Source organism: Mustelus asterias, unplaced genomic scaffold (assembly GCF_964213995.1).
Source record: "Mustelus asterias unplaced genomic scaffold, sMusAst1.hap1.1 HAP1_SCAFFOLD_79, whole genome shotgun sequence".
Lineage (NCBI taxonomy): Eukaryota > Metazoa > Chordata > Chondrichthyes > Carcharhiniformes > Triakidae > Mustelus > Mustelus asterias.
The window spans coordinates 352,051-374,421 of record NW_027590137.1 but is presented as its reverse complement, the minus strand read 5'-3'; the positions used below and the strand labels follow the sequence as shown (position 1 = coordinate 374,421).

General features: G+C 46.6%; 4 protein-coding genes across 9 annotated transcripts in view; 1 reads left to right on the top strand and 3 right to left on the bottom strand.

Moving 5' to 3' along the window:
- The window catches only part of LOC144483798 (uncharacterized), a 66,263-nt gene extending 53,404 nt beyond the window's left edge, over positions 1-12,859 (top strand). Inside the window, exons 7-8 of the mRNA XM_078202338.1 lie at positions 11,097-11,800; positions 12,848-12,859. Coding sequence (XP_078058464.1) covers positions 11,097-11,800; positions 12,848-12,859 — 716 coding nt within the window. The remainder of the gene's footprint in view (positions 1-11,096; positions 11,801-12,847) is intronic.
- Positions 1-22,371, bottom strand: part of LOC144483836 (uncharacterized) — a 284,619-nt gene that overhangs the window by 238,281 nt on the left and 23,967 nt on the right. The window lies entirely within an intron of this gene.
- Positions 1,130-22,371, bottom strand: part of LOC144483842 (uncharacterized) — a 156,762-nt gene continuing 135,520 nt past the window's right edge. Inside the window, exons 1-2 of one of the 6 annotated variants that reach the window (XM_078202406.1) lie at positions 4,073-4,280; positions 1,130-2,665 (exon numbers count right to left, since the gene is read on the bottom strand). In XM_078202406.1, the coding sequence (XP_078058532.1) occupies positions 1,831-2,364 (534 nt within the window). In that variant the 5' untranslated portion in view covers positions 2,365-2,665; positions 4,073-4,280 and the 3' untranslated portion in view covers positions 1,130-1,830. Of the gene's footprint in view, positions 2,666-3,419; positions 3,631-3,806; positions 4,281-22,371 lie in introns of those variants that run through there. The other 5 variants (XM_078202409.1, XM_078202410.1, XM_078202407.1 and 2 more) reach the window with 5 other exon arrangements.
- On the bottom strand, positions 20,642-22,227 carry LOC144483814 (uncharacterized). Its single transcript, XM_078202352.1, has 2 exons — positions 21,540-22,227; positions 20,642-21,452 (listed from the first exon to the last, which is right to left on the bottom strand). The coding sequence occupies exons 1-2, from the start codon at positions 22,225-22,227 to the stop codon at positions 20,686-20,688; spliced, it is 1,455 nt and encodes a 484-aa protein (XP_078058478.1). The 3' UTR covers positions 20,642-20,685.

The window sequence follows — 22,371 nt, the reverse complement described above, 5'->3', positions numbered from 1 at the left end:
GGTCAGCAGTAGATTCTTAATTCTGATTTTTTTTATTGAATTCAATTATTTTTATTGAATTAAATGTACGAGGCAAGTTTTTTTTTACAAAGAGTGGCAGGTGCCTGGAACTCGCTGCCGGGGGAGGTAGTGGAAGCAGATATGATAGTGAGTTTTAAGGGACACCTGGACAAATGCATGAATAAAATGGGAATAGAGGGATATGGTCCCCGGAGGCCTTTTTAGTTCAGACGGACAGCATAATCAGTGCAGGCTTGGAGGGCCAAGAGCCTGTTCCTGTGCTATAATTTTCTTTTTTCTTGTTCTTTGTTCAAATTACACCACTTGCTGTGGTGGGATTTGAACCCGGTCCCCAGAACATTAGCTGAGTTTATGGATTAAGTCTAGGGATAATACCATTGGGCCATCACCTCCCATCTGGAACAAAACTGTTTTCACTACTAAGGCTCCGCTGTGATGTAATAGTCTCTATGACATCATCGCAGCAGGACTGGATGACATCATCAGAGTCCATTGTTTCTGAATGATCCACATCAATAACAACAGGAAATACTCATCAAGCTGAGCACATTATCTAGGCTGACACTGCAGTCTGACATTGAGGGACTGCTGCACTCTGACTCATAGTGTCCTTCACATGGAGCTTGTGGAGGCTCTGGCCACAATCTTCCAATCCTTCTCATAGAGTTGTGGTGACAAAGGACAGAGAATGTAAATGTTACATCCCTGTTCAAAAACACAGCAATTACAGAACAATCAGCTTAACATCAGCGTTGGGGAAAAGCCAATAATCTGGGACACAATCAACTGACACTTGGAAAAGTATGGATTATAATTTTCAGTATTTTCTGTTTTTAAATACTGAAAACTTCCCTGGATCTCAAGGCTGAGAGAGACATTCTGGAAGGTATAGGGAGCTGGGACTTGTCCATGATGAGAAACAATACTTTTCACTTTATGCTAATACATGTGACAATAATAAATCAAATTTTAAAAAATCAGTGTAACTCGAGGTCTGAGACTGAAATAATCTGGAGTTAAAAGGAGAAAAGAACCAAAGAACAGAAGTCAGTAACAGGACATCAATTAATCTCTTATCCTCGAGAAATCAAGGATTTAACACACCGTGTGTTTGAAACAAAGCTGATTTATTTAACAGATGTCAGAATATTAAATTCCAGGTCAGTTAGAGGTTAACATCTGAATAAATAAATGTTAATTGTCTGATTGAAGATGGTCGAGAGGAGATTGATACAGGTACTCAAGATCCTGAGGAGTTGGGCAGGTGAAATAGTGAGAAAATGTTCCCACCAAGAGAACATCAAGAACTAGAGGGCACAGACCTACCTTAATGGGGAAAACAGAGTCAAAGTGATGTGAGGAAAATTATTTTCACCTAGTGGGTGGTTGGAGTCTGGAATAAACTTCCTGTGAAGGCAGTGGAGGCAGGTTTGATCAAGGTACTCAAAAGAGAATTGGATTGTTATCTGAAAAGAAAGAGTGTGCAAGGTTACAGGGGAATGGCAGAGGAATGGGATTCGGCTCTTTCAGTGCGCCAGTGCAGATTTGATGGGCTGAATGGCCTCTTTCTGTACTGTAAAGAATCTGTGATGAGAGTTCCTGAATGATGCAGAAAGATCACAGACAGTGGTTCTTAACAGGAAACTGCAACCCCAAAAACACACACAGCTCTAGATCGAGAATATTAACCTGCAGCCCACCTACAGGGATTATTAACATCAGCAGAAACAAACCTCAAATGTCAATGAATGTGGCTCACTCCTGGATGTGATTAACAGCAGCAGCTACAGCAGAATCCACTCCCTGCACTCACTCGTGAAGTCGCTGGTGTGTCACCAGGTGGGAGGAGGTAGTGAATCCCTTCCCACACTCTGAGCAGGTGAATGGTCTCTCCCCAGTGTGAAGTCGCTGATGAGCTTTGAGGCTGGATGAATGTCTGAAGCTCTTTCCACAGTCAGTGCAGCTGAACGGCCTCTCCTCAGTGTGAACTCGCTGGTGTGTCACAAGGTTGGATGAATTAATGAATCGCTTCCCACACACGGAGCAGGTGAACGGCCTCTCCCCAGTGTGAACTCTCCTGTGTAATTGTAGGTTATCCATCTGGACGAATCCCTTCCCACACACAGAGCAAGTGTATGGTCTCTCTCCAGTGTGAACTCGCTGGTGTAATGTTAGGCAGGATGATTGAGTAAATTCCTTCCAACACACGGGACACGTGAAGGGTCTCTCCCCTGTGTGGGTGCGTCGATGAGTTTCCAGTTTGGATGGGCAAGTGAATGCTTTCCCACAGTCCCCACATATCCACGGTTTCTCTATGATGTCAGTATCATCATGTCTCTCCATATTGGGTGATTAGTTGAAGCCTCGTCCACACAAAGAACACATGCACAGATTCACATTGCTATGAATGGTGTGATGTTTTCTCAGGCTGTGTAACTGGTTAAAGCTCTTTCCACAGTCAGTTCACTGGAAAACTCTCACTCGGGTGTGTGTCTGTCTCAGTGCTTTTCCAGTCACACTGATGTTTGAAATCTTTTCCCGCACTCCACATTCAAAGGCTGATCGTGTTCAGGTGCTGGTGAATTGAGCGACTGTTAAATCTTGATTCAATTTTTCTGACTGTAAATCTTCCCCATCAAATATCCTGCAAAAGAAGAAGTTTACAAAACTACTGTCAGTCCAGGATAGAAATTCTGATCAGACAAGTCTAATTTCTAAGGAACAACTTTTCTGCTCTTGTTCCCCAAAACAGTAAATCTGTCCCATACACTCTCCCTCTTCCCTGAGCAGAGGGCGGCATGGTGGCGCAGTGGTTAGCCCTGTGCCTCACAGCCCCAGTGACCCGATTTGATTCCCAGCTTGGGTCACTGTCTGTGTGGAGTTTGCATGTTCTCCCGTGTCTGCATGGGTTTCCTGCAGGTGCTCTGGTTTCCTCCCACAGTCCAAACATGTGCGGGTTAGATAGATTGGCTATGCTAAATTACCCCAGAGTGTCAAGGGGGCTAGCTAGGATAAATGCATGTGGTAATGGGGATAGGGCCTGGGTGGGATTGTGGTCAGTGCAGACTCAATGGGCCAAATGGCCTCCCTCTGCATTGTAGAATTCTATGAGATCCAAATGAAATGCGTATTTTTCATGCATTCTTACAACTAATTTGTACAAATCACTCCAAGGCCTGTTCCTCTCTATCTCTGGAATCACCTCTAACACTGTGCTGATTCTGGTTTCCTGCACATTCCCTATTTTAATCACTCCACCATTAGTGACTCGACTTTCAGTGCACAAGGATGACTTCTCAAAGAATTCCTACAGTGCAGAAGGAAACCATTTAGCCCATCAAGTCTACACTGACTCTGAATATTTTACCCCTGATCTGTACCCCACTAATCCCCCTTACCCGCACATCTTTGGACACGAAGGGGCAATATAGCATGGCCAATTCCCCTAAACGTCACATCTTTGGGCGGTGGGAGGAAACCGGAGCACCCAGAGGAAACCCACACAGTCACAGGGATAACATGCAAACTCCGCACAGACAGTGACCCAAGGCTGGGATCGAACCTGGGTCCCTGGAGCTGTGAGGCAGCAGTGCTAACCACGCTGATATTAATGGTGTTATATAAATAGAAGTTGTTGTTGGCTGTAACCCTAACTTCCGGTTTTACAACAACACATCGATTTTGTTATGAAATCAAACTCTGATTTTTTTTTGTCCCCTGTGGGTTATTCATTTGGTTTCACCCTCAACAAATACGGTGCCTGCGCATGCGTTGTTCCAATTTACCTCAATAAAGATGGCGGATGCGCATGCGCTTTGCAGTACACGGACCTTTATAAAGATGGCGGATTTGAACTCCGGCCTGAAACCATCAGAAGGTCTGAGGAATTTGCTTCGCAAATTGAGGGACTGTGGCCGACACCGGGTGTTTATAAAGCCTCACCATCCACCCGCAAACTCCATTTATGTTTCCGGTTTTATTTCGGGCTCTGGATCTGCACTCGGTCTTTGTAAAAATCTCCATTTAAAACCCACTCGCTCGAGCTCCTTACCGTCTGCCGCAGGCACTGCGCATGCTCCAGCTCCCAAACCAGGATGGGGCCGTTAACCTGGGCCTGTTCCCGGGAGGGAGGGAGGGAGAAGCCCCGCAGCTGCAAACCAGGGAGCTGACAATGATTCTGAAGGGTTTGTGGATCCTCCCCAAACTCCAACCGCCGGCTCCAGCGCTTCACCCGGTGCTGAAATATTTGCTCCAGCCCCGCCCTTCCTTCACTCCGATTGGTTGGAGGACCAGCCGCTCCCGTTCGGTCCTCCAGCCCCGCCCCCTCATCCTATTGGTCCGGAGCTGCCGTCAATCAGCCCCCGGGCATTGTGATGTGGAGCATGCGCAGTGTCATTGCTGTCCTTGGCGCTTGTTTGTCCCGGAGAAGCGGAGTCAGCGTTAGGCGGTGGCTGGGAGGATTTGGAAACACTTTGTGGATCCGCAAACCCTTCAGAATCATTGTCAGCTCCCTGGTTTGCAGCTGCGGGGCTTCTCCCTCCCTCCCGGGAACAGGCCCAGGTTAACGGCCCCATCCTGGCTCAGCCACTGGAGGATGGTTCACATCAGAGGATGGGGGAGGGGGACAATAAATAAGAGGTTACACTTTGGCCTCAAATCAATGAGGACTCAACCAGGGTTGTTAATACCATTAACTTAGCCACTCTGAAGATCGGATCTTAACCATACATTTACAACATATGGTCAGGCCCTAAAGTCTCACGTACAAATGATCAATCAAATTATTAAAGAAAGTAAAATTGTATTAAGTGAATCTACTGAATGTATAATGCATGGATCTTGGTTGGTGGAACAAGCCAGAGAGATGATATAGTATATTGCTAAAGGAAGATGCACTGCAGCAATTCACCAAGGCTCCTGAGGCAGCACCTTCCAAAGCCACGACCACTTCCATCTAAAAGGACAAGGACAGAAGATAAAAGCCAAATACTGTCGATGCAGGAATGTGAAACAAAAACAGAATATGGTGGAAAATCTCAGCAGGTCTGACAGCATCTGTGGGGAGAGAATAGACCCAATGCTTTGAGTCCAGATGACCCTTCATCGGAAGGGCAGAAAATACATGGGAATACCACCACCTGCAAGTTCCCGTCCAAGTCATTCACTATGCTGAATTGGAAATGTATCACCATTCCTTCACAGTCACCGGGTCATAATCCTGGAATCCCCTCCCTAACGGCATTGTGGGTGAACCCACAGCACATGGACTGCAGGGTTTCAAGAAGGCAGCTCACCGCCACCTTCTCAAGGGCAACTGGGGATGGGCGATAAATGCTGGCCAGCCAGCGCTGCCCATGTCCATGAATCCATTAAGAAAATGGTTCCCTTGTAGTTAACAGACCAACACCTAAAGGCTATGCCCACTTATCCATATAATATGACTATGTGTCAGGTTAGAGAGCTGGTACAGGTGCAGGCAGTGAGACATCAGTGTGAATGGTTCAATAGGAGGAATACTACTCCATTCAATCCAGAGACAGTTTCTGATTTTGCTCACTTCTTTGTCATTCTTGTTGAGCCAGTGTGACGGCCTGAGCAATTCAAACCCGATGAGCTGAGTGGGTGTTCACTGCATCACAGATCTGATTTTGTCCCAAAGCCTTTCCACACTGTCTTCACTGGAGTCTGTGAGAGTGAGGTGGGAAGAAAGCTGCACCTGCAATTTGTCTGAATCATAGAATCCTACAGTGCAGAAGGAGGCCATTTGACCCATCGAGTGTTTACCGACCACAATCCCACCCAGGCCCTATTCCCGTAACCCCACATATTTACCCAGCTAATCCCCCTGACACTAAAGGGCAATTTAGCAAAGCCAATCAACCTAGCCCACACATCTTTGGACCGTGGGAGGAAACCAGGGCACCTGGAGGAAACCCACGCAGACACGGGGAGAACGTGCAAACTCCACACAGACAGTGACCCGAGGCCAGAATTGAACCTGGGACCCCTGTGTGTGGAGTTTGCACATTCTCCTCGTGTCTGCGTGGGTTTCCTCCAGGTGCTCCAGTTTCCTCCCACAGTCCAAAAATGTGTGGGTTAGGTTGATTGGTCATGCTAAAATGGCCCCTTAGTGTCCTGAGATGCGTAGGTTAGAGGGATTAGCGGGTAAATATGTAGGGAAAAGGGGGTAGGGGTGGGGTGGGATTGTGGTTGGTGCAGACTCGATGGGCCAAATGGCCTCTTTCTGTACTGTAGGGCTTCTATGATTTCCCTGGTGCTGTGAGGCAGTGGTGCTGAACACTGTGCCACTGTGCTGCCCGTTCTCTTGCCCCTCTATCCTGGAGAATGTGAATGTGAAATCTTCTCCTGAGTAGCACAGGAGTGAAGGGGACTTTTAAAGAAAACACTTCAAAACACTCGCAAGCTCTGTTTGAAATGCAGCGACCTTACCAGCGACACATATATCCAATATTGAAATAAGAAACAGGGTTTTGAACTTTGTGTGTGTAAATCCTTCCCTTCTAACCCAGATAAAATTAATTTACACAATCCATCCCTGTCAATCCAGGATAGAAATTCACAACATTCTCTCCTGTTGACAGGGAGCACCGTGCACACGCACTGCTCTGCATCAAACAATGAAAGATGTGTTGGGTTTGCATGAACAGAATATCCTGCAGATGCTTCAAATCTGAAATAAAAATAGTCAAAGCCCCAAATAGTCACCAGGCCCGGCAGCTTCTGTGGAGGCAGAAACAGAGTGAAACATACAGTCAAACACCCACATGAATCCGGAGCAGCAGTGGCCCCTCTACTCCAGCATTTGATAAGATCCCGGCTGAGCTGATTGTGACCACAACTCCACTTTCCTGTCTACCCCCAACACCCGCCCCCCCAAAAAAAACCCTTAGACTCTCTTGTCAATCAAGAATCCATCCATCCTTTCCTTACCTTTTCTCCCCCTTTTATTTCCCTTCCCCTCTTTTCCCATTTTACCTCTCTCCTACCCATTCCCTCTCCCCCTCCCTCCACATCTTCATCTGTCACAGCTGATTTTAGTTTCTCTGCCGTTGGCCATTCACACCCTTTATTCTCTCGATGGATGCCATTAGCAGCTCTTTACCCGAGTTTCTGTAGCTGTGACTCATTTTTCATTCCCTCACCCTGCAGTATAAATATCTCTCACTTTCTATGCCTTTTAGCTTTGACAAAGGGTCGTCTGGACTCGAAACGTCCGCTCTTTTCTCTCTTTACAGATGCTGCCAGATCTGCTGAGATTTTCCAGCATTTTCTCTTTTGGTTTCAGATTCCAGCATCCACAGTAATTTGCTTTTATCCATTTAATCAGTCTTAAAAACATTCAATGACTCTGTCTTCACTGCTCTCTGGGGAAGAGAAACCAAAGACCCTCTGAGAGAAAAAAACATTTCAATCTCTCTGTCTCAAACGTCTCAAGTCTAGTTCATTCTCTAGTGCCACACAGAGAAAGCCAGGCCTGTGAAGGAGGGAGAGAGGGAGATGGGGAAGAACAAAATAAAAGATTTGCAAACTGACAAAATGATTCACGGCCCAAGACCAAAGCGAGTGGTAATGGGACAAGTAAAGCCACAAAAAATATTCTGGATGAGGTGTGAATAGCAGTAGTCTGAATACAAAGTAAAAGAAAACAAGAGGTGAAAAAAGCAACAACGAAACACAGAACACAATGGGGGCAGAGATTGTGGTGTAAAATTGTTGAGCTCAGTTTTGTTCTGAAGGCTGTAAAGTGTCTCTTTCAGTTGCGGGAAATATATTTCCCAGTTCCGATGACAGGTCACATTCAGTCTGTTTCTCGCTCCACAGAGGCTGCCTGACTTGTTGAGTATTTCCAGCCAAAAGAGAAAATGCTGGAAAATCTCAGCAGGTCTGGCAGCATCTGTAAGTAGAGAAAAGAGCTGCCGTTTCGAGTCCAGATGACCCTCTTGACAAAAGCAGTAATTTGCTTTCATTCATGAATATTTCCAGCGTTTTCTGTTTTATGTCACAGAGAATGTGTAAGAATTGTCAGACCCGGAACAGAAGTCTCTTCCTCGGGACACTCCAGCTCGGGTCAGGGTGGGGGGATAAAGTTCACTGTTTTAGATTTGTGTCTGGCGCGAATAATACCTTAGATTAAACGGAGAAGTTTTTAAACTGAGAGTAACTGCATTTGGGCGCTGACTTTAAACAACATTAACAAGCCAGGGCTGCTGGAGAAACATTTTGGGATTTGTGAGCAGTCAGTTCCGGCTGGTTTGAAGTGAAATCCTGTCGGTGCTGCGGCAAATCTGAACTCAAACCAGACAAACTGGAACCGCTGGGTTAGAGATTCCGGGTGTTGGGATGTGGGAGCTGGGGGAGGGGGAGATGGCGGTAAAACTCTGAGCCTGACTTTAGACAGGGTGAGCGGGGTAAAGGGGAGGAATGACAGAATTAATGTGGGAGTCAGGGACAATAGCAGAAGGTGGGAAGCTCTGGAAAGGAGCAATGGGGTAAAGGCCATCAAAGAATGCTTGTTTAAATGAAGATAAAAGCAAAATACTGCGGATGCTGGAATCTGAAACAGAAACAGAAAATGCTGGAAATCTCAACAGGTCTCACAGCATCTGTGGAGAGAGAATAGAGTTAATGTTTCGAGTCTGGATGATCACAGATGCTGTCAGACCCGCTGAGGTTTTCCAGCACTTTCTGTTTGTGTTTAACTGAAGGTTCATCAGGGAAAGAAACAGCGAGTTCACACACACTGAACCCAGGAGGAGGGGGTGACCCAGGATAAGGTACAGCCACAGCTCAGTGAGGCTCTGCAATGTACCTCAACACATCCACATTGAGAGCGCCAAGGGAGAGGGGAAGGAGAAACTATTTGGGACACAGCAGGAGGTCACCCCCTCCCCCCACTCTGTGGTTCCACAGACCTCCCACACCTGGACAGGGTTGGCTCAAGGTGCAGGAAGCTGCAAGCTGAGAGGCTGAGCTGTGAACTGGGCCGGGTTGGGGGTTTGAGTGACAGTCCCGGGGCTATTTCAGGACAGAAACTGCCACAGATTCCCTCTTTTTTCCTGGGACGTTTCAGTGGAGCTGTGTTGGTGAGTGTTTGTAATCTCTGTCTCACGGTCTCGGTAATGGGGGTGGGTTGTAGATTGCTGTGAGTGTTAGACTAAATAACCTCTCCTCATGCTGCCAGTTCCAGTCTGCAGACTCCATTTCTCAGTCCAGTTTGCTGCTCTGTCTCTGTCTCTCTGTACTTTGCTGCAGTGCTCCGCACCCTGAGCAACATCCAGCCCATTGTTATCGCTTGAAAGTGGCAGCAGACTACCCTCACTGTGACACAGTGATTAGCACTGCTGCCTCATAGCGCCAGGGTTCGATTCCAGCCCTGGATAGTTGACTGTGTGGAGTTTGCACAGTAAGAAGTCTCACAACACCAGGTTGAAGTCCAATAAGTTTATTTGGAATCAAAGCAAATTACTGCGGACACTGGAATCTGAAATCAAAAGAGAAAATGCTGGAAAATTTTCAGCAGGTCTGGTACATCTGTAAGGAGAGAAAAGGGCTGACGTTTCGAGTCCAGATGACCCTTTTTCAAAGCTACTCCTTCAGCGCTCAGAAAGCTCGTGGTTCCAAATAAACCTGTTGGACTTTAACCTGCTGTTGTGAGACTTCTTCCTGCGCCAACCCGAGTCCAACATCGGCATCTCCACCTCATGTATGGAGTTTGCACAATCTCCCTCTGGATGCTCTGGTTTACTCGCACAGCCCAAGGATGTTAGCTGGATTGACCATGTTAAACCTGTCCCTGAGTGTCCCAAGGTGTGGAGGGTCTGATTTGATTTATTATTGTCGCACATTCTGGGATACAGTGAAATTTAATATTTCTTCCGTGCTATACAGAAAGAAAACATAACTTGATAAAGTGCATAGAGGGAAAGGAAAAGAGTCGGGTGCAGAACATAATGTTGCAGTTGCAGAGTGTGTGAAGAGAAAGGTCAGTCGGGGGATTAACAGGGCAAATGCGTGGGGTTACCGAGATAGAGTGTGTGCCTGGGAAAGATACTCTGTCAGAGAGTCAGTAGAGACTCGATGGGTCGAATGGCCTCTTTCTGCACTGTAAGGATTCTATGATTAGTGAATTACGGTGAACAACTTTTGAATAGAGGGGTTTCTGAGCGCAAAGCATTGTGGGAATTGTGACCGCCATTAGTCAGTGACTGATTCTAAATGTTTCATTGCAGACTGAGGGCAGGTCAGCAACCTGAACCCTCAATTCTGTTTGTGACTCTCACAGGCTGCCTGGCCTGATGAATATCTCCAAGATTTATTTTCTTTATCCCAGATACAGTCTCTACAGAGTTTTGTTTCTGTTTTATTGTTTTAGAGGTTCGAGTTTAGAAGTAGTTAGGAGTCGGTTTGAATCAGGCTGCATGTTGGATGCAGAACTCGGTTCCTGCCTCCTGTGTGGGGTTTTTTTATTGTTGCTTTTTTCTGAGTTCTATTCTCTCTGGGTTCTCTCTCAATCCCCTTTTTTCTGTTTTAAATCAGTTTCACAGGGACTAGAAGCGGACGATTTGCAGTCTGGAAACTGAAAATAAATAGATCAGGATCTGCCAGTGTCGCTCAATGTATTGTAACTGATTATCAGTGGATTTCGAACATGGAAAGAAAAAGCACCGTTCACAGTGGATAGACACTGTCCATGTGTTCTGTGTGTGGACGAGGCTTCAGCCGATCATCTGGTCTGGCAAAACATAAATGCAGCCACTCCATGGAAAAACTGCAGAAATGTGAGGACTGTGGGAGGGAATTCAATTCCCCATCCCAGCTGGAAACTCATCAGCGCAGTCACACTGGGGAGAGACCGTTCACCTGCTCTGAGTGTGGAAAGGGATTCGCTCTGTCATCCCACCTACTTACTCATCAGCGGGTTCACACTTTTAAATGCTCAGACTGTGGGAAGTGCTTCAAAAGTTCTTGGGAACTGATGTCCCATCAACGTGTTCACACTGATGAGAGACCATTCAGGTGCCCTTACTGTGGGACTGGGTTCAGGCATTCACATCACCTCACTGTACACCAGCGCATCCACACTGGGGAGAGGCCATTCACCTGCTCCGAGTGTGGAAAAGGATTCACTCGGTCATCCTATCTACTGACACACCAGTGCACTCACACTGGGGAGAGGCCATTCACCTGCTCCGAGTGTGGAAAAGGATTCACTCGGTCATCCGATCTACTGACACACCAGCGCACTCACACTGGGGAGAGGCCATTCACCTGCTCCGAGTGTGGAAAAGGATTCACTCGGTCATCCCATCTACTGAGACACCAGCGCACTCACACTGGGGAGAGGCCATTCACCTGCTCCTACTGTGGGAAGGGATTCACTCGGTCATCCCATCTACTGAGACACCAGCGTATTCACACTGGAGAGAGACCTTTTCAATGCTCTGACTGTAGGAAGTGCTATAAAAGTTCTAGTGAACTGATGTCCCATCAACGTGTTCACACTGATGAGAGACCATTCAGGTGTTCTCACTGTGAGGCTGGGTTCAGGCGATCATATGACCTCATTCTACACCAGCGCACCCACACTGGGGAAAGGCCATTCACCTGCTCTGAATGTGGGAAGGGATTAATTCAGTCCTCCAGCCTACTGAGACACAAGCGAGCTCACACTGGGGAAAGGCCATTCACCTGCTCCGAGTGTGGAAAGGGATTCACTCGGTCATCCCACCTGCTGCAACACCAGCGAGTTCACACTGGGGCGAGGCCATTCACCTGCTCTGAGTGTGGGAAGGGATTCACTCAGTCATCCTACCTGCTTAAACACCAAAGAATTCATGAGTAACCACAGTGATTGGAATCTACTGTTGATACTATCCAGGACTCTAATATGTTAATTGGATTTGTTTTTGTTGATGTTAATGAACTCCTGTCAGTTATGTGGTTTAATATTCTGAATAAAAGTCAAATAAATTAGCTATGTGGTCAGTACTGTGAATCTTTTTAACATCATCAGCACAACTGAATTCCTTCTGAGTTGCTCTCCCTTTGTCCCTCTTCCAGCTTACTTCCCCGCAAGTGCTCATTGGGAATAAAACTCATGATCTTCTTTGTCACTAAGTTTGAGACAATCCAATCAGCCATCTCTACTGCTTCCCTCCTTCCCCTAACCCACTGGACCAAACCTCCTCTAACGCTTCCCTTTGTCTGAGCTCTGAACTCTCATCTTTCTGCAGTTTCTCTCCTGCCTCCCCTCATGTCCTCTTATAACTCATCTTATCCATGAGACCCATCTCCTGATCCCTCAATCCTATTCCCACTGAGCTACTGACAACATGACTTCTTCATATTAGCTGATATTGTCAATAGCTCCCTCTCCTCCAAATCCAATATCGTCACCCACTTCTCTATAAAATATCCTTGACACATGCCGTGTAAACTACCATCCCATCTCCCCATCCTCTCTAAAGTCCTTGAATGTTTTACCTTCGGCATATTGTGAGTTGTTTTCCCTTTCTCACAGCATATGGAAAAGTTTATTATATTTGTTCAAAATCTGGAATCTTGTGCCTTTATTCACTTAAGTGTCTTGAATATCCACCTTTATCTATTTTGTACAAACTCACCCAAATCTGAAAGCAGTTTAGTGGGAATTGGGTGAAGAGAACAGAAGGTGGGTTTCCTGGACAAGATGAGCTGCTGAGAGGAGATGGAATGTTACAATCCCAGCTGGTGTTACTATTGGACAGGAGGGTCCAAGAATAAAACCCTGGCTCAAGTGACCATAACTTTTATCATTTTGTTTTAGAAATGTGGATGAACAGAGTCACTGAATGGCCAATTTACTTTTAACAAAGATATTTATTAAACATGAAAAGGTTGACAATAACACAAGACTCCTTCATTCCACCCTCCTCCTGCTGCAGTGAACACACAGACACAGTGAGCGAGCTCCCTCTTGTGCTGTGAGGTCTCTATCTGGGAGACCATTGATTTCTCAGACGATGAAAGGATCTTATTGAAGAATTGTGCTGCTGTATTTTTCTTGTTGCTATTATTTTTTATTGGAATATACTTTAATGCAGATGAACCAATTCACAGACTCAATAACAATCTCAGAAACAGCAACAAGAAAACTTGCAGGCACACACATTTACAGACACAGGGAAACTCACAAATACATATGCAGATATACACTATCTCAGACAAACAGCTACAGGCAAACTGTCAGACACACACAAACACATTCACAGACGCATGCAGACAAACAGAGACACACAGACATACACACTATCACACACTCACAAACACAGAGACAGACTGAGACCATGAAGAGTTGGTGTCAATCTCACCCTAATCCACCTGCTTAAATAATAACACCTGCACTAAAATAGTAACAGAAGCAAATCTGAAGCTTGGTGTGTGGGTTTTATTGTGAAATGAGCTAAATTATAAATATATCCCCATAGCTTTGAGTTGGAGTGGAATTAATGATTAATCTGCTGCCTGCGATCGCCTTCAACAAATATTAAATCATAGAGATTATAAATTTTGAACAGCAATATCTAATAAAAGAACAAAGAATAATACAGCACAGGAACAGGCCCTTCGGCCCTCCAAGCCCACGCCGCTCCCTGGTCTAAACTAGACCATTCTTTTGTATCCCTCCATTCCCACTCCATTCATGTGGCTGTCTAGATAAGTCTGAAATGTTCCCAGTGTGTCCGCCTCCACCACCTTGCCCGGCATTCCAGGCCCCCATCACCCTCTGTGTAAAATACGTCCTTCTGATATCCGTGTTAAACCTCCCCCCCATCACCTTGAACCTATGACCCCTTGTGAATGTCACCACTGACCTGGGAAAAAGCTTCCCACCGTTCACCCTATCTATGCCTTTCATAATTTTATACACCTCTATTAGGTCACCCCTCATCCTCGGTCTTTCCAGTGAGAACAACCCCAGTTTACCCAATCTCTCCTCATAACTAAGCCGTTCCATACCAGGCAACATCCTGGTAAACCTCCTCTGCACTCTCTCTAAAGCCTCCACGTCCTTCTGGTAGTGTGGCAACCAGAACTGGGCGCAGTATTGCAAATGCGGCCGAACCAACGTTCTATACAACTGCAACATCAGACCCCAACTTTTATACTCTATGCCCCGTCCTATAAAGGCAAGCATGCCATATGCCTTATTCACCACCTTCTCCACTTGTGACGGCACCTTCAAGGATCTGTGGACTTGCACACCTAGGTCCCTCTGCATATCTACACCCTTTATGGTTCTGCCATTTATCTTACAGCTCCCCCCGACGTTAGTTCCTCCAAAATGCATCACTTCGCATTTATCTGGATTGAACTCCATCTGCCATTTCTTTGCCCAAATTTCCAGCCTAACTATATCCTTCTGTAGCCTCTGACAATGCTCCTCACTATCTGCAAGTCCAACCATTTTCATGTCATCCGCAAACTTACTGATCACCCCAGTTACACCTTCTTCCAGATCGTTTATATAAATCACAAACAGCAGAGGTCCCAATACAGAGCCCTGCGGAACACCACTAGTCACAGGCATCAAGCCAGAAAAAGACCCTTCCACTACCACCCTCTGTCTTCTGTGACCAAGCCAGTTCTCCACCCATCTAGCCACCTCCCCCTTTATCCCATGAGATCCAACCTTTTGCACCAACCTACCATGAGGGACTTTGTCAAATGCTTTACTAAAGCCCATACAGACGACATCCACGGCCCTTCCCTCATCAACCATTCTAGTCACTTCTTCAAAAAAACTCCACCAGGTTAGTGATGCATGACTCCCTCTCACAAAACCATGCTGACTATCATTAATGAGTTTATTCCTTTCTAAATGCGCATACATCCTATCTCTAAGAATCCTCTCCAACAACTTCCCCACCACGGATGTCAAGCTCACCGGCCTATAATTTCCCGGGTTATCCTTCCTACCCTTCTTAAATAATGGGACCACATTAGCTATCCTCCAATCCTCTGGGACCTCACCTGTGTCCACTGACGAGACAAAGATTTGCGTCAGAGGCCCAGCGATTTCATCTCTCGTCTCCCTGAGCAGCCTGGGATAGATTCCATCAGGCCCTGGGGATTTGTCAGTCATTATATTCCCTAAAAAACCTAACACTTCCTCCCTTGTAATGGAGATTTTCTCTAACGGGTCAACACTCCCCTCCGAGACACTCCCAGTCAACACATCCCTCTCCTTTGTGAATACCGATGCAATGTATTCATTTAGGATCTCCCCTACTTCTTTGGGCTCTAAGCATAATTCCCCACTTTTGTCCCTGAGAGGTCCGATTTTTTCCCTGACAACCCTTTTGTTCCTAACGTATGAATAAAATGCCTTGGGATTCTCCTTAATCCTGTCTGCCAAGGACGTTTCGTGACCCCTTTTTGCCCTTCTAATTCCTCGTTTGAGTTCTTTCCTACTTTCTTTGTACTCCTCCAGAGCTCCCTCCGTTTTTAGCTGCCTGGACCTAACGTACACCACTCTTTTCTTCATGACCAATCGCTCAATTTCCCTGGTTATCCACGGTTCTCGAATCCTACCCTTCCTATCCTTCTTTTTTACAGGCACATGCCTATCCTGCAGCCCTAACAACTGTTCCTTAAAAGACTCCCACATGCCAGATGTGGATTTACCCTCAAACAGCCTCTCCCAATCAACATCTGCCAAATTCTGCCTAATCCCACTAAAGTTAGCCTTCCCCCAATCCAACACCTTACCCTTGGGACACCACTCATCCTTTTCCATCTCTATCCTGAAGCTAACAGAATTGTGGTCACTATTTGCCACATGTTCCCCTACCGAAACTTTGAAGACCTGACCAGGCTCATTCCCCAGTACCAGGTCCAGTATACCCCCCTCTCTCGTCGGGCTATCTACATATTGTTCCAAAGAACCTTCCTGTACGCATTTTACAAATGCCTCCCCATTCTGACTCCCAGCCCTACGCGATTTCCAGTCTATACCAGGGAAATTGAAGTCTCCCACTACAGCAACCCTATTTTTCCTGCACCTATCCATTATCTCCTGACATATCCGTTCTTCCACTTCCCTTGGGCTGTTGGGGGGCCTGTAGTATACCCCCAACATAGTGACTGCGCCCTTCCTGTTTCTGAGCTCCACCCACAGTGACTCATTACACGACCCCTCTGAATTGTCCTCCCTCTGCACCGCTGTAATATGCTCTCTAACTAATACTGCTACTCCCCCACCTCTTTTGGCCCCTCCACTGTCTCACCTAAAACACTTGTACCCTGGAATATTCAGCTGCCAGTCCTGCCCCTCTTTCAACCAAGTCTCTGTCACCGCAAAAACATCCAAATTCCTCGTAAGCATTAAGGCCCTAAGTTCGTCTGTCTTACATGCGACGCTCCTTGCATTGAAGTAGATGCACTCCAGACCTCCAGGCCCAGTGAGGTCATCCTCCCCCAGAGTGCTCTTCTTCTTTGCCAGCCTTGTCCTGGCCCCAAGCTCGTCCCCAGCCTCTACACTTGTAGACCTAATTTTTTGATCCCCACCCCCCCTGCCATATTAGTTTAAACCCACCCGAACTGCACTAGCAAAACTCCCAGCCAGTCTCGCACGCTATCTTCCTGGCTCACCGGTCTAATGGAGCGGCGAGTCGAGCCGGTAAGATCGCCCCCTGTATCTTTCTTTCACACTCAGACTGAACTAATCAGCCTTATTCTTGAGGCAGATTTCACAGAATATAATGTCCTCTCGCTGATCAAAATGAAAGAAGAAATTCTTAGTTTAAACAATTCCTGCTCGCTACACAGGTTCCACAAGCATTGAGGTGAATACAGTGTGGTAACAACAAAATGACAACAATACATTCAGTAACAACACAAACTTAATTTAAACTTCATCTTTTTTTTGTTATATTCCTCAACCTAATTGTTTTAATTTGATCAGTTTTTGTTAGGGATGGGTAACTTCTGTTCTTTATAAAATCTCCATCCCACACACTCTCCCTCCATTCTCACTCCGCTGTATCGAATGTTCACCCTCCCAATTCTCCTGAAGGTGCTGATTGAGGCTGATTGACAGATCCATGCTCACTGCTTCCTGTCCTGGACACAGAGAGCTGAAAATCTCCATGCAGGCTGCCAGATAGATAAATGTCTCCATTACTGGAGTAAAAATGTGTGGAATGTACAGACTGGATTCACTTCATTCCCTTCAGTTGCTGCAAGTCCCCAATTTTCCCCAGAATGAGAAAATAAATTGAAAGGGGGAGAAAAGAAAGTATTTTACTCACAGATATTAGAGAGAGCAGGAAGATTTTGTCTGACTGCATCTCCATGTTCATTCACAAAACGCCCGCACTCTGATTGACTGGAGAACCAGAGTCCTTCCGGTCCTCCAACTCTTTCAATTGGTCAACACTTCAGCATGAGTGTCGTGGGGGGGGGGGGGGGGGGGGGGGGGGGGGGGAGGAGGAGGAGGTGAGATCTCTTTGCACATGCGCAGCTTCCCCTCTCCTCTGGACATGCGCAGCCCAATGTGGCCCGCCCGCGTGGTGGATAGAGCGGTTTCTCCATCGTGGGCGATTGTGGGAGCTGCGGCCGCCATTACTCATCCGGAGCCCAGTCTCGAAACTCCTGGGACTGTGATGGAAAGTGGGAGTGGGGGGCGCAGTGACCCCACCCTGACACAAAGTACACGTGGGGAGTCACTGGATTGGATTGGGATGTCCCCTTTACAAAACAGTTTGTTAACTTCAGGTGGAAAGATTTAGACACTTGGGTGACATTGGGGAAGGCAGCAGGTGAGTGTGAAACTGATCCCGAGAGTCAGCACCTTCAGGGGAGGAGAACTGGGGAAAAAGGTGGAGGATAGTGTTACAATCAATCGTATCAATAGGCCTGCATGAGTTTCCTCCACGTGCTCCAGTTTCCTCCCACAGTCTGAAAGACATGCTGATTAGGTGCATTGACCCGAACAGGCGCCGGATGGTGGCAATTAGGGGAATTTCACAGTAACTTCATTGCAGTGTTAATGTAAGCCTTACTTGTGACTTATAAATAAACTTTACTTTAGGAAAGAGGAAGTCTGTGGGGACAGAGATTTATAGTTTGAGATGAAGAAGGATTTTGTGTGACATGTATTTACCCCATTAATTCCCCCAACCCATACACTAAGGGGCAATTTGCCATGGCCAATCCACCTAACCTGCACATCTTTGGAGTGTGGGATGAAATTGGAGCACTCTGAGCAAACTCATGCAGACACAGGGAGAACGTGCAAACTCCACACAGAGAGCTCTGGCACAGTGGTTAGCACTGCTACCTCAGAGTGCCAGGGATCCGGTTCAATTCCAGTCTTGGGTGACTGTGTGGAGTTTGCACGTTCTCTCTGTAGCTGCATGGGTTTCCTCTGGGTGCTCAGGTTTCCTCCCACAGTCCGAAAGACATGCTGCTTAGCTGCATTGGCCGTGCTAAATTCTCCTTCAGTGCACCTGAACAGGCGCCAAGCGTGACGACTAGGGGATTTTCACAGTAACTTCATTGCAGTGTTAATGTAAGCTTCCTTGTAACACCTGAGGCCAGAATTGAACTCAGGTCCCTGGCGCTGCTGATCACTGTGCCACTTTGCTGCCTGTGTTTTGAGAAATCATATTAAAATCTGGAACTCAGATGGGGATATGGATTGGTGTTAAGTGGGAAAGTCTGGATCAATGCATTACTCCAGAGAGCCAGGAATCAGATTTACAGAATGGATTCCTGTAATAGCAGCAATCCCATTGCTATATGTTGGTCAGACTGAGGAAAGTATTTAAACTGGACACCACAGGTGTGTTAAAGGATAACGTACTCATGGAATTTATGAACTATCTGAAAGAATATTGAGAGCAAAGAAATCAATCTGGAAAATTGTAGTCACTTCACGTTGTTCCAGGAGAAGTGGGATTAGGTTGTGTAGATGTCAGGTTTTACACAGCACACAGTCAGCCTGTGGTTTCACCCTGGATGAAGAATCTCTGAATTGTACCATTCAAATCACTCAATGGGTTTATCAGGGGCCAGAATGTCTGCTCAGAAAGAGGAATGTTGGTGTGAAACCAATGAGAAGTAACACACACACTCACAGACACCCTTACACACACACTCACAGACACCCTCACACACACACTCACAGACACCCTCACACACACACTCACAGACACCCTCACACACAGAGAGACTCTCAGATACCTCAAAATATCTCCTGTTACCTTACTGTTCTTAGTTTTTATGAAATAAATCCTGAATGAATTATAAAATCACACACAAATACTTGTTGAGCTTCCCCTGAAAGACATCGATACTGTTCATTTCACTCCCTGTGGTCATGATTTCCATATTCTCACCACTCTTTGGGTGGAGAAATTTATCTTGGATTTCCTATTGGGTTTCTTGGCGACTGTCTTGTATTGATGGTCTCCAGTTTTGCCTTTCTCCAAAAGAAGAAACATTATTTCAAAACCTTTTATAATTTTGAAGCCCTCTGTTAGGTTCCCCCTCAGCCTTAATTTTTCAAGAAAGTGTGAGCGTGACAATCCTTTCCTGATAGATAACCAAACACACAGTTTAAAAATCATTTATGGGATGTGGACATCGCGAGCTTGGCCAGCATTTATTGCTAACCTCAGATTGACCTTGAGAAGGTGGTGGTGAGCTGTTTTCTACATTTCTGGTATCATCATTAAAAATCATCTCTGTACCCTTCTCCAGTGCAGAGATATCTTTTTTATAATACGGTGACCAGAATGGCATGCAGTGGTCGGTAAGATTCTTGATCAGGGAGTCACAGGTTATCCAAAAGTGGTTTGAGCTTATCCATGGTTTTAAATCAGAATATTAAGAAGCAACAATTTAAAAATGATGCATTGTAAACAGGGAAAGAAAAACAGAAGACCCATGGCAGGTGACTAGCTGGGGTCTCAGCACTGATCCTGCATTACCCCAATAATCACTGCCTGCCAGTTGGAAAAAGACCTGTTTAATCTTACTCTATTTCCTGTCTGCCAACAAGTTTTCAATCTCAATACATTCACCCCAATCCCATGTGCTTCAATTTTTATGAAGAAGTTGCTGTGTTGGTGGACGAGGGGAATCGGGTTCACATTTTCTATCTCAGGGCATAATCAGCAACAACTTGTATTTACACAGAGTGTTGTGGGGCTGGAGGAGGTTACTGAGATACTGAGGAACTTTTTTAAATTAATTTTTACTGGATATAGGCGTCACTGGCTGGGCCAGCATTCCTTGCCCATCTCTAACTGCCCTCCATTTCAGAGGGCATTTGAGAGTCAACCACATTGCTGTGGGTCTGGAGTCACATGTAGGCCAGACCAAGTAAGGATGGCAGGTTTCCTTCCCGAAAGGACATGACTGAACCAGAGTGGTTTTGACAACGATCAACAATGGTTAAGGTTTGTCATTAGACTTTTAATTCGAGATTTTAATTGAATACAAATTTCACCATTGCCTGTGGTGGAATTCGAACCTGGGTCCCCAGAGCCTTACCCTGAGTCCAATGATAATTCCACTGTGCCACTGCCTCAACTATTGATCCAATTGTTATTGTTTATCTCAGGGCGCAGAAACAACAGAATCCAACTTTGCCGGTCACACATGAAGTCGTCTATGTTTCAGCAGGCTGTAATACTGATTAAATCCCTTCCCACACATGGAGCAGTTGAAAGGTTTTGCCCCAGTGTGAACTCGCTGGTGTCTCTGCAGGCGGGATGGATCAGTGAATCCCTTCCCACACAGGGAGCAGGCGAACGGTTCTGTCCCAGTGTGAACTCGCTGGTGTCTCTGCAGGCTGGATACCTGAGTGTATCCCTTCCCACACACAGAGCAGGTGAACGGTCTCTCCCCGGTGTGAACTCGCTGGTGTCTCTGCAGGCAGGATGAATCAATGAATCCCTTCCCACACACAGAGCAGGTGAACGGCCTGTCCCCTGTGTGAATGTATTGGTGTCTCAGCAGGTCAGACGACTGAGTGAATCTCTTGCCACAAATGGAGCAGGAGAACGGCTTCTCCCCTGTGTGAGTGCGGCGGTGTGTCCGGAGGCTGGATGACTCGGTGAAAGCCTTCCCACACTCGGAGCAGATGAACGCCCTCTCCCCGGTGTGAACAGGCCGATGTCTCAGCAGGTGTTGTGAAGAAGCAAATGCTTTCCCGCACACAGGGCAAGCGTAAGGCCTCTCCCCTGTGTGAACACGCTCGTGCATCACAAGCTGGGATGAACAAGGAAACATCTTCCCACACACGGAGCAGAGGAATGGCCTCTCCCCAGTGTGAACTCGCCGGTGCCTCAGAAGATAGTAAGACCGAGTGAATTCCTTCCCACACACCGAGCAGGTGAACAGCTTCTCCCCAGTGTGAACTTGTTGGTGTGTCAGCTGGTCAGTTGATTGAACTTCTTCCTTTCTACACATTGAGGAGGTGAATGGTTTCCCTCCAGTGTGAATACTCTTGTGTGTCAAAAGGCGTGAAAATCGAGTGAATTTCTTCCCACACAGGGAGCAGAGGAAAGGCCTCTCCCCAGTGTGAACTCGCTTGTGTGTCAGAAGATGAGATGAATGAGCAAATCTCTTCCCACAAACAGAACAGGGGTACGGCTTCTCCCCGGTGTGAGTGCCCTGGTGTCTCAGCAGACTAATCCTTCTTTTGAAGGTCTTCTCACATTTAAAGCATTTAAAATGTCTCTTCTGAGAATGAACCAGTTGGTGAACGGTGCAGTGGGAGGACTGAGTGAATCTCTTCCCACACTGGGAGCAGCTGAATGGCCTGTCCTTGGTGTGAACTTGTTGGTGCTCAGTGAGATGCACTGAGTCACTGAATGACTCTCCACAATGAGTGCAGCTGAACGGTCTCTCGTGTGTGTGAAGGAGCTGGTGCTCTGCAAGGCGGGAGGACTGGCTGAACCTCTTCCCGCAGTGGGAGCAGCTGAACGGTCTCTCGTCAATGTGAAGGAGCTGGTGTTGGGCCTGTTCCTCAGACGTCTCAACGCTGTCCCCAGAGTCAGAGCTTTGAAGAGGCTTCTGAATAATGTGATCGAGTTGGTGAGCCAGCAGGTTGGACGAACACATGAATTTCTTCCCACACACGGAGCAGGTGAATGAACTCTCACTGTTGCGAGCTCGCTGTCGTGTCAGCATGTTTACCAGCTGATCAATCCCTTCCCATACGAGGAGCAGATGAACGGATTCTCACCAGTTTCCAACTGAGATGGTCAATTAAATCCCTTCAGATGCACAAATTTTCAGATCCCGATGAACCGATTGACTCTGTCTGACGTGAGA

What these genes read in the sequence shown, in the direction of transcription:
- LOC144483814 (XM_078202352.1), bottom strand. Translation starts at nt 22,227, where the DNA reads ATGCTGACACGACAGCGAGCTCGCAACAGTGAGAGTTCATTCACCTGC. An exon ending in ACGCCTTTTGACACACAAGA is followed by an intron (nt 21,453 to 21,539) that starts GTATTCACACTG and finishes CACACCAACAAG; the next exon opens with TTCACACTGGGGAGAAGCTG.